General features: G+C 36.1%; 1 protein-coding gene across 1 annotated transcript; it reads right to left on the reverse strand.

Annotated features, from left to right (window-relative positions):
• Nucleotides 1-6,634: 6,634 nt before the first annotated feature.
• Nucleotides 6,635-10,913, reverse strand: LOC127872182 (tripartite motif-containing protein 45-like). The gene is made up of 4 exons (XM_052415514.1): nucleotides 9,894-10,913; nucleotides 8,616-8,770; nucleotides 7,314-7,402; nucleotides 6,635-7,049 (listed from the first exon to the last, which is right to left on the reverse strand). Exons 1-4 carry the CDS (start codon nucleotides 10,867-10,869, stop codon nucleotides 6,635-6,637), a joined length of 1,635 nt encoding a protein of 544 aa, XP_052271474.1. The 5' UTR covers nucleotides 10,870-10,913.
• Between the last annotated feature and the right edge of the window lie 1,285 nt (nucleotides 10,914-12,198).

Consider the following 12,198-nt stretch of genomic DNA (forward strand, 5'->3'; position numbering starts at 1 on the left):
ATAGAATTAACCCATTTATGCCTAGTGGACTATCCCATCCTTTTAAATTTGATCAATTTATTTCCAAAATTAGGGATTTCTAGTATATTTATTTCTATATTTAGAATATTTCTTACAGTAATTCCTGTAAGCAAACAGAGCAGACCCTGATGAGACGCCGCATTATGCGGCGTCTCATCTTGGTCTACGCTGTTTGCCAAGACCTTTTTTCTAGACGCTAGGCATAAATGGGTTATTACTTGAGTTGTCGGAAGACCCAGGTTATTCACATCTTCCTGAATAACAACACTTTATCTTTGACGCAAAACTAAAATAAAGTATATTCCCTTTATTTACCGTTGTCAATCTATGAAGTTTGATCAGCATAGCTCGTGTATTGTTGCGCTATCGCAAGGTCAAGATTTTAACAATTTTCTGTAACCATAACAACAAAACAAAAAATTAATTTACGAATAAAACTAAATAAATTAAGCATGAATTAAAATCGAGTGATTGTGTATTTGTATACTTGTCATGTGACCCATTTTGGTAATCAGAAAATATTGATTCAATTAATATCAACATACATTTCTTAACAAATCATCTTATAAACGACAGTGTTCATGACATAAAAAATAATAACGAAATAACTTTATTACGTCCTACAATAGGGCTTCAATTTCCGTCTCGCAGCCATGACAAATTTAATATCTACACTTTCTGATACTGTCTTTAGTTATTGGATTTACTGTCGTCGGACTTGTATAAATTCCCCCATACAGCCATCGTTCCTGATAAGCGGCAAGTTCCAGATTCGGACGCAAAAGGGCACATAAAAACAATGAAAGACGGACAGAAATGGGATAAAAGTTAAGTCCCCTCTATTAAGAATTGTAATGGAATAACAACTAGTTTTCAATAACCAAATACATTCATCTTATCGATGTATATCTTTGTCTTGTTTTTTAACGCTGTTTGCTTGCTTAATAATGCTTCGCCATCTTTAACCCATTTATGCCTAGCGTCCTGAAAAAAGGACATTGCAAACAGCGTAGACCCAGATGAGACGCCGCATAATGCGGCGTCTCATCTGGGTCTGCGCTGTTTGCTTAAATGAATTTCTTTATGAAATATTCTAAATATAGACATAAATATACTTGACACCCCTAATTTTGGAAATAAATTGTTCCAACTTAGAAGGATGGGAGAGTCCACTAGGCATAAATGGGTTAATAATGCTTCGCCATCTTTAACATTAGTTCAGTAATATCGTTGTCCTTTAATCCTCTCCCACTCAGAAGCAAATTACAAATCGCTTTGTGCAAATAGCATTTAACCAGAACAGCCTGCAAGTAACTCGCAGAATGGTCATGTTTTACGCTGTTTGCTTCTCATTAGTATCTTAGGTTTGGAAATGAAGCTTTTTAAACATGAATCTAGTAAGAATGGTCTGAAATCAAATTTCACGTTATAAGGGACTACAAATACCTCAAAATACGTATCTAAGTGGTAAACTTAAAGTGTAAACTGACTAACACTTTTTCTGGTTAAGCTGGTTCAGCTGGATAACCAGTATCATGTTAACAATGCCCTATTCGAATCTAAGAGAGGGAACACTAGCTGTAGACAGATTTTAATTAACAATCCCAATGCTAGATATATGGCCGGACCGGTGTTCGAATCAGCGATCCTTGGATTTGTAAGCGCTCTAAAACTGTGTCAGCCAGTCCAGTTGTTAACATAACATAAGATATCCCGTAATTGTACATGCATCACAATGTTAGTATAAAATAAACCATAATTAACGCTTATAATCACCCCATATTCGAAAATAATATAACACAATAAAATAATTGAATGACGGTTAACTTCTTTTATGCCACAAATCCTTTTAAAAATTAACAGTCTACGAACAGAATATTATTTGTTTAGTTCATTAAAAGTCCAATAGCATTTTGATGTGATTGCTAGGCTTATTTATCACATGCCCTACCCTGTTTCCCATGTTAAATAACTATTACATATATTTTTATCTTGCACATGTGTAATGTACTTTTAAAGCTATTTCATTGGCTTAGTTTTCGTTTATTGACCAATCGCATTTTGTTATTTTGCTGAAATGACGTTGCAACGTCAAATGACGTCACGAAATGTAAACAACATTCGGGATTTATCATTATTTTTGCGAAAATATTTATTTAATTTGCTCATTTAAAAGCATGTGATAAAAAAGGTCTGACGCTCTTTGTCATATCATACCATATATTTATTACACTCGTCCAGGAAATTCATTATTAAGCTCGCCAAAGGCTCGCTTACTAACAAACTTCCTGAACTCGTTTAATAAAATATGGTATGATATGAAAACTCGTGCCAGATCCTATATCTATGAAAACAAATATTTAAAGAGATGAAGTTGATAAGACTGCGGCAATAGACTGAGTCTTTCGTACCACAAATTGAAAAACCTCTATAGATTTTTAGATTGCAGTAACACAGTTAGGTCCCTTGTTTTTGTTGCCTTTGAAATCATTCAACAGTGGAGATAATTGACCGCAGAGGTTATTACTACCATGAAAAAAGCGTGTTACATTATCCGTTCACTGGTCTAATGTTAATTGTTATTTACAAAATACGAGAATTGGTTTTCCCCGTTCATTCATACTTTGTCAATTTATCAACATATATATAATTGCGCAATTAAAATACAATTGAATTACCTGAATGTAAAATATAATTTCCAATAGAAGTTGACATTTCTGAAAATGAGCTGATATCTTGACGTGATATCAAACTTTATTTAGGACAAGAACCAGTCGTTCAGCGTTCGTCACTTGATTTCAAATAGTACCAGTGTTGTTGACAGGAAGAGCAGCTACATTTTGCATGGCGTAGTTCAGAACGCATAGAGAATCAGAACGTATAGAGAATCAGAACGCATAGAGAATCAGAACGTATAGAGAATCAGAACGTATAGAGAATCAGAACGTATAGAGAATCAGAACGCATAGAGAATCAGAACGCATAGAGAATCAGAACGTATAGAGAATCAGAACGTATAGAGAATCATCATCGCAATCTGCCCGACCAATCAAACCATAGGCGCCGCGTGTGACACCATAGATAGCAAATTATTAACAATCATATTGTAGTGTCGTGGTGTTTTTATTATTTTGCATTTAATTAAGAGCGCATATCGTTATAATGATAATGAACTCGTTATAAAATTACAAATATAGCGGATTGTGAAATATTTAAAACATGTGTGTAATTGTGTACCCATAGCTATAGACTTAAACTTTGTGTTTTTGCTTATTGTATTTGATATTTCATGTATACTCATGGGCATATTGCCTACTGTATTATCTAATAAACTAAACTAAACTAAACTTAATACGTTATGTAAATCGCACAAGAAGACTTCTCTATTGGAAATGAACAAAAGCAAGCGCCACTTCATAAAATGACCTGGAACATTTGGTGCTGCATAAGAATCGGGTTGACAGCGCACATACTTGAAAGTGTGTTGCTGTTATGAGAATGGGGCAAAAGGGAAGATTTATTCAAACCTTGCTTCGAAGTGCATGATGCCGTCGTGTGCGTTTCAGAGCGTTTAAAATCTTGTAATCTTCTGCTTTTGTTGTTTAAGAACGACATTCATTAACATTTAACTTTCTCTCTAGAAACATGAATAACGCAAACTTCGAAGCAATAACGAATTAAATTTTTTTTTGCAAATGTACGAATAATCTTTAGTTTTATATCGTAGAAATTATTCAATGTACTTTTCAATTGTAATTGACAATTTGAAATACATTAACTTTTATTATTCTTTTCAAGTTGTTTCAATTTGCTTTATATGGCAGCTCAGCCCGATTTGCTTTTTATGGCAGCTATTTCAGGTCTATGGAATTTCCTATTTAAGTTCGCAAATAACATAAGTCTAAAAATATATTGCAACACAAGTTCAACGCTGAGCGTCCTCTATTTCGCTTAGAATGCTATAATATCGTCTTAATTTCCTGAGATCATTTGCGCAACCTCCATTTAAAATTATACAGCGTCCATAATCTTGACGCTTAATACATTGTCAAAGGATGGTATGTCCGTTGAATTCTTGCTGGATTGCATTAAGTACAAAACATTTAGCAACATTAATAGGATACCTGTCAGCTGGGTGCATGACGTTAGAAAAACAGTGCAGTGAGCTCCCATTTCATTTTTTGTTTTATTAAGATATACCATGGCTTTCCTGGCGACATTGCATGTGCAACACGTGTATGCACATGCTGCCAATAACTTTTGAAACAGACACCTTTGCTTTCGTCAAACTTATTAAATCACATACGCAATACATATTATTTATAATTATTACTCTTTTTTAGATTTCGAAAAGCTTGTACTAAACAAATTAAGCATGAATGAAAATGAGTGATTGTGAATCTGTATAGTTATCATGTCCTGTATACTTATCATGTCACACACTTTGCTGATAAAAAATTATCGATTCAATTAAACAAATAAAACATTATTAACACATCATCTTGTAAACGGAAGCGTTCGTGACACCAACATAATAACGAAATAACTGTATAAGAGCCTTGTTCTGAGAAAACTGGGCTTAATGCATGTGCTTAAAATGTCGTCCCAGATTAGCCTGTGCGGACTGTAAGGGACGACACTTACCGCGTAAACTTGATTTTCGGTAAGGAGGGATTTCCTGGAAACTAAAAATACCATTGATCGGAATGTGTCGTCCCTGATAAGCTTGTGCAGACTGGCCACGCTAATCTGGGATGACACTTAAAGCACATGCATTAAGCCCAGTTTTCTCAGAACGTGAGTCAATGTTATACTGGTATCATTACTTACTGTTACTTTCTGTAATAATTTGGTTTACTCTCGCAGGCAAATGCAAGAAACACGTATTTGTACCGTAATTAAAGACCATAAAAGTACTATTATGGTAAACTACAATCGATCTAACCAATGTTTCGGGGAATTGGTCAACGTGTTCTTTATTTGCCTTTGTCCATCCGTGTATTTATAACGAAACTGGTCCAAGGGTTATAAAAATGTTTCTATGTACATAGATTCGTCAGATGATACTTCTCGGCATTGTGCTGGAATACTGAGATGACATTCAGTACATTCAGAACAGTATATCTTAACCCTTTGCATGCTGGGAAATTTGTCGTCTGCTAAAATGTCGTCTGCAGAATTTCTAAAATTAGCATTTTCTTCTATTTTTTTCAAAGAATACTATCAGAATAGCGAACAGTTTGGATCCAGATGAGACGCCACGTTCTGTGGCGTCTCATCTGGAGTCAAACTGTTTGCAAAACCTTCAAAATTCGGTTCCAGCACTGTACGGGTTAAAACATTGGAATATCAAGTTATAAAGGATGGAAACGAACCACAACTATAATATATAACTCGTGTTCACTTCGAACGTATGTGTGTTTAATATGTGTCAATCTAATATTAAGACTTTACGAATTATTGAATGGCAACGGATAAATTGTATCAAATACCATTAAATTGATATGCATGAGCAACTGAATGCCAATCTTGCGTTACAAAAGTTATCAAAATCGTGTGTGTATAAAGTCTGCTATTGTGCCAAAGAACACGTGCAAAACAGCCCGTGGTAAGTAGACTTCGGATCTATTAATGAGAGATATTGTAATGGAAGTTACTTTTTACGGAGACCATTAAACCATTTGTGCCTAGCGTCTAGAAAAAAGGCATTGGCATACAGCGTAGACCCAGATGAGACGACGCATGATGCGGCGTCTCATCTCGGTCTGCGCTGTTAGCTTAAAGGAATTTGTGTAAGAACTATTCTAAATATAGAAATACGTATACTTTAAATCCCAAATTTTGGAAATAAATTGATCCAATTTAGAAGGATGGGAGAGTCCACTAGGCATAAATGGGTTAAACTCCCAGTATTAAGTTATACGGATGTATAGGATTGAACGTAAACAGATTGTCACAGTATGGTATAACCAGTCACAAATTGGAAATGGGTTGTATTTTGTAAGACCACAAAATATTTATGCGCTATCCAGCTTTTATTTAATTAATGAAGAATTTAATAATAACCAAATAATAGAAGCATAGCTAAACAAAATTACCACTTCCGATTGTCATTGAAATATCGGAACATTTCCAATGCATATTATCTATAACAACAGCATGTTTAACATCTTTATAATATCGAACATAAAGGAACAATTTCATTCGAACACAAATGCGAATTTTATTCAGATATCGTATTTGTTTACTGAAAAATGTTATTGAATGCCGTTGGAAAAATGCGAAACATGAACACATATATATAATATCTTTTTTATAAAAGGCAAATTATTAAGAGCTCAGAACTTAAAACATGTACAAAAAAACATTAAAAATTTTTTTAGTTTCAGTCTGAAAATATCTGACAATGCTATTTTTAATTATTTGTAAATAAATATTTCTTTTATTAACTATGCACTCGCAATGTAATTGGATAAAGTCTTTCTTAAATCAAGTAATTTCCTATTCAAATGCAAGTATTTAACAATGGGCGATTTTTTTTAACTCATCTTTAAATAGGAAATGCGTTTTTAATGCGCTCTGATTAAACTGGCTCAAATCGAATCAATGTGATTTACATCTTATACTTTAAGACATGCACTTTATTCCAGTCCCCAACCCAGATCGTGTCAGCGTTGTCAATAGCTACAGCAGTTGGTTTATGCATGGCGTACGACGATGGTATTGGTACACCTTTGCTGTTTAGAATGTACAGGGTGTCATCTTTGCATGCTGACAAGTAGATCAGACCATGGGAGTCGCTTGCCACTCCGTCAGCCGATGTTGAGGCCTGGTAGCGAAACTTCAGCTCTCCAGTTTCGCCGATGATATAATACAAAGCCGAGAGCCCGGTTGATACAATGTACTCTTCATTTATCGTATGACAAATCCTGAAAAGGCTCACTCCCTTTGTTCCAACATCTACAAGAATTTCTTTCATCGGTTTGCCGGTCATATTGTACACGTATATCTTACATATTGCCGCTTCTCTTAAACATGCAATCGGAACGTCATTACCGCAACTTATAACTGATTTGCTGTCTTTCGAAACAGTTATTCCCCTTAGATAAAAATCCGCCCTTGAAAAAATTGTCAGTTTATTTCCGCCATATTTGCGTATTGTTTTGCCATTTATTTCGGTCATAAATAGTGTATCCCCGAGTCCATTTACCATGTCATCCACGTCGAAATCAAGCGTTTCGCTCTGTACGAGTTGAGCGTTCTGAGTAAATCGATGAATTTTGTTGCGGTACCCGTTGCACACCCAAACAGTGCCATCGGTTAGAGGCGCTAGTGAAGTCGTACTCTTGTATTTCATGTCGCTGTTGAAAGTGCTTTGGAGCTGCAATGATGAGAACCTCGTATTAAATAGGTAAAAAATAAACACATGCTAAACAGCGGATACGTATAGTAATAAAATGACATTGAATACAAAGAGAGATGATATGCGTTTTAGAAAATAGAATTGCGTTATGTTGGTGTTTGTGCATCATCCGTCTTCAAACTAATGGCAATACTAATATCGAGCTAATCATTAAAGTAAAAATGGATACCGAAATGCAAAATTGCAATACAAAGCAATTTTAATGTATTTCGCAATCGTGTTTACCCATTTATGCCTAGCGTCTAGAAAATAGGCATTGGAAAACAGCGTAGACCCAGATGAGACGCCGCATAATGCAACGTCTCATCAGGGTCTGCGCTGTTTGCTTAAAGGAATTTCTGTAAGAAATATTCTACATATAGAAATAAATATACTAGACACACCTAATTTTTTAAATAAATTGATCCAATTTAGAAGGATGGTAGAGTCCACTAGGCATAAATGGGTTAAATTGCCGTTCTGAAGTATTGTTCCAGTGCTAATAATGTTGCGTAGCGATAGTTTCGACGCTGACATTAAACTTCACTTGTTTGGTGCGCGCGCATTTCAATAAGCGAGCGGGGTGATAGCGATTTAATTATGCATAATGACGCACTTCCGTTGCTTTAGAAAATGGCGAGTGATTTACCTTGTCAATATCTATGTACATAGTCGAAATATCTTTTTTTTAAGAAGACGTTTTGTCAGAAGATTTTTATTAATTTAGTATGTGTATGCATTATATTAAACAATGGGTAACTAAAAAACAAATAAATAAATAAAACATTGTCATTGACATCGAGCGCCTATGTTCGAGAATAGTATTTGCACTCCGCTAACGGGTAATGTAGCTGTTTTAATACTAAGAGAATGTGTCGTCCTATGGAATAATCTGTTGTCTATACCACAACATGTTTCACAGACACATACCGTATTTGGGTACATTCGAGTTTTTGTCGTGATCAACGTATATGTATATATGCAAATGAGAAAGAAAGATTGGTCACAATCACATGTATTGTCTTATCGATCACCGCAAATGAAGATTCTTCAGCTGTAAAAGTTTAAACAAAATCAACGCACCAGTGAACAGGTACGTTAATACGTACAGATAAATGGCTCGACGGAATTGTGCAATTTACGCTGGTTGTACGTTTATTTTGGTGAGTTAGCATATCGAAAAGCGGCTAACCTCCAGTTCCACGCATGGCACCTCTCTAATGAGGCCTTCCACAATGGTCTGCAGGCGACCGAACATGTGCTGAGATGTCTGAATCTTCAGGTCAACGGGTAGGAACACGTACTTCTTACGCCAATGCCGCTCGGCAGTCGGAGACACGTCTGTCTCTGCGGGTTACAAAAAAAAAATGTTGACAATATTACTGTGTCACATATCGTGGCCAAGTATCATTTAACATTATCAACTTTCGATCTGACCACAGAAGAGTAGTTTTGAGTTGCCACCCAGATGGTTATTGAAATTGGCGTTTAGCGCATAAACTATCTCAAATATCAACAATTAGAATATGCACATATTCATCCTCAAATTGAAACAAAGATTTAATTGAACATGATGATTAAACATATCGTAAAATTGAGAACAGTCTCAAAGTTGAGTCAGACTATTGACTTGTTTTTATGCTCGTGATGCTATCATGTAGTTATGGATTATGCTATTTTTAACCCTTTGCATGCTGGGAAATTTGTCGTCTGCTAAAATGTCGTCTGCAGAATTTCTAAAATTAGCATTTTCTTCATTTTTTTTTCAAAGAATACTATCAGAATAGCAAACAGTTTGGATCCAGATGAGACGCCACGTTCTGTGGCGTCTCATCTGGATCCAAACTGTTTGCAAAGGCCTTTAAAATGCAGCTCCAGCGCTTTAAGGGTTAAAGAGTTAATGAATATTTATTCTCTGAAACAAGTTGATAAGTCATAAAATGTGATATGTGTCGAAGTTTATGAGGTTTTTAAGATCCTTTTTGCTTCTAGCTTGAAGTATGTTCAGGTGTTAGAAAATATAATTAAATACAATTATTGTCAGGCCTGTCATATCCGTTGCTTTAATAAGAAACCAATCTACTTTAAGTAAAAACTCCTTCTTTGAAGCCAGGAAGTGACTTTCGTAACAAAATTAATAAAGATAGCGTCTCCTGAAATTTAAGAGACGAGATTGACATTGCGATATTAATTTTTTTCCTCCATTTCCCTAAATAAGTTTAATAATTTCTAGTAATCTGAAACATGATTGATGGTTTGACAAATGAAAAGAAAAACCAAAATAAAGTTTGACATTAAATAAAAGAAATTGATACTATTTATTAATTTGATTTTCTATTAAACAGAATTGAATAATGCTAAAATATATGTTAACAACTAAACGATAACTTAAAAACTCATTTGTATTATATAATGCATAAATGTATTGTTGATTTTTTTAACTTCATAAAAAAGTAACAGAATAGTGTACCGTTCATCGCTCTGGTCATCTTTGGAGATTTGTCAATAATGTCAAAGCAGTTGTCTGAGTCAAGGTACTTTGTACTTTCTTCGACATAACTCTGCAACGTCTTGACTTTTTCCTTGACTATTTCTCGACTACGGTCAAGTTGTCCGCGACTCTGAGTGTTCTGCGTCAGAATTGTCTTTATCATTGCTTTTGACAGTTCATCAATCATCCGTTTCGCTTCATTAGCCTGGTTTTCAATTTGGGAAATTGCTTCCCTAGATTCCTGATCGATTTCTAACTTCTTGGAATTGATCTCAGCGCACTCGGCGTGTAATTTTCTGATATTGGCGTTTGACAATTTGATGGCTTGAGACAAATGTTGCTTTCTGTCTTCATAAATGTCATCGAGTGCCAACGTTTGGTGACCTTCGTGGGACAGAATCTTGCAATCCCGACAGATGCTTTTGTCGCAGTCTTTGCAGTGGAATCGTAGTTCTTCATCGTCGTGATCCTTGCATCGTAACCCGAAGCTCTTTGGCAGCAGTGATGGTAATGAAACGGAATCGAGCGAGTCTTCGTCTAGACCGACGGCACTGATGGCCGGAATAGCGTGGTCGACGCCGGTGAAATCGCTGAAATGCGTTGTATTAAAATGCCCGTCGATTCGCATGCGGCGCAGGAAATCTTTATTGCACTTTTCGCAGAACTGCTCTTCGCATGCGTTACATCGATATTGTGCCAATCTGGATTCCTTACAGTTATTGCAAACGCGTAGCCCAGTTCCATTTAGCGAATTGATCATTTTTCCTTGGTAACGAAGACCGTCCTTCTGTGCCGACAGCGGCAACAATATCCCACACCTGCACAGCGGACAGTCGCATCCTGCGCCCCTTTTGAACGTGAGAATATGGTCCTCTAGGCATCGCACGCAGTAGTTATCAAAGCAGGGTGTGCTCGTTGGGAACTTGAATCCATCCGTGCAGACGGTGCATTTCATCGGGTTGTGGCGCTTGGTGACGGCGGCAGACGAAGGTGCGCGGATGGACGCGATCGTCGAGACGCTCGGGGGACGGGCTACATGTGGTCCGCCGCTGTGTGGTCTGTCGGTGCCGGTAAAGACAATCACATCACTTAAATACCACGACGAAAACAATCTACATCAATTATATATGGTAAAGCAAGAGAGTGATTTTCGTAGAACAGAATATAAACTACATCTTTTGATTTTTTGAGGGGACGATATGGGCATAATCATCTTGAATTATTCTGGTCATTTCCCTAATCAATGTAAGAATTTCACGCGCCATAAATTTAAAAAAATGATTGATGGTTTGACAGATGTAAGAAAACGTTTAAATCAGTTATACCACGAAAGGTCTTAAGGTCGCTTATATCACATTTCAATAGTATGTAATGATGTGTAATTGTTTACCAGAGATAGAACTGATTGTGTATTGCCAAGTTATATCTACATGCTTCCGTCCTCCAAATATAATATTTGAGCCGTGCTCTGTGAATAGGGTGTTAATTGCATGAGCGTAAGGTGCCGTCCCAGATCAGCCTGTGAAGTCCGCACAGGCTAATCAGGGACGACACTTTACGCTTTTATGATATTTTTGTTAAAAGGAATACTCGTTTTAGCAAAGGTCCAGTTAAGGCGGAAAGTGTCGACCCTGATCAGCCTGTGCGGACTGCACATGGTTGTATGTGATTACACTTTCGCACATGCATTAAACCCCTTTTTCTCAGAGCACGGCCCATTTCTATTTTCCATAATGTAAGTATGGATACTGTGAGGGATAATTACACAATTTAAATGTGTTGTTATTTAAAGTTTGGCATTCCCTTTAAATGAGAGTTCTTAATAACACGTTAATGCTATAATGTAACATCAATATTACAACAATGAAAAACTCATTTGTGTTATCAGCGTGACTTTTAATTATACTGATATATCCTAACAGGGCGACCCAATCTATAAAATGTTGTTTAAAATGAATTTGAGGAGTTAACAATGTCAACATTTAAATATTATGTGCCATATTTTAAACGACTTAGAATTACCTGCTTTTTTTTGTAGATTTTAGCTTATAGACGCTTAATATAATTGCAATATTTGTGTGTGATACTAAATGGAAATGTCCCTTTAATAGACCACCATGATGTCACAATGTTGACGTCATTAACCTGGATTGAAGAGGTCATAACACAATATAACGGCGCCGTTGTAGCGCCTGATTGTCAATCTGCCAATTGTAAGTCATATTTCAAGTCCGTTCACTATAAGTTATGAGGGGAGTCATGTTATTCCTACCGTTCTTCTGCC

The sequence above is a fragment of the Dreissena polymorpha genome, chromosome 3 (assembly GCF_020536995.1).
Source record: "Dreissena polymorpha isolate Duluth1 chromosome 3, UMN_Dpol_1.0, whole genome shotgun sequence".
NCBI classification, from domain to species: Eukaryota; Metazoa; Mollusca; class Bivalvia; order Myida; family Dreissenidae; genus Dreissena; species Dreissena polymorpha.

Coding starts and splice junctions, on each gene's coding strand:
- LOC127872182 (XM_052415514.1), bottom strand. CDS start 10,869: ATGAAATGCACCGTCTGCACGGATGGATTCAAGTTCCCAACGAGCACA. Junction 8,771..9,893: donor GATGACCAGAGCGATGAACG/GTACACTATTCT, acceptor TGTAACCCGCAG/AGACAGACGTGTCTCCGACT. Junction 7,403..8,615: donor TGCCATGCGTGGAACTGGAG/GTTAGCCGCTTT, acceptor TCATCATTGCAG/CTCCAAAGCACTTTCAACAG.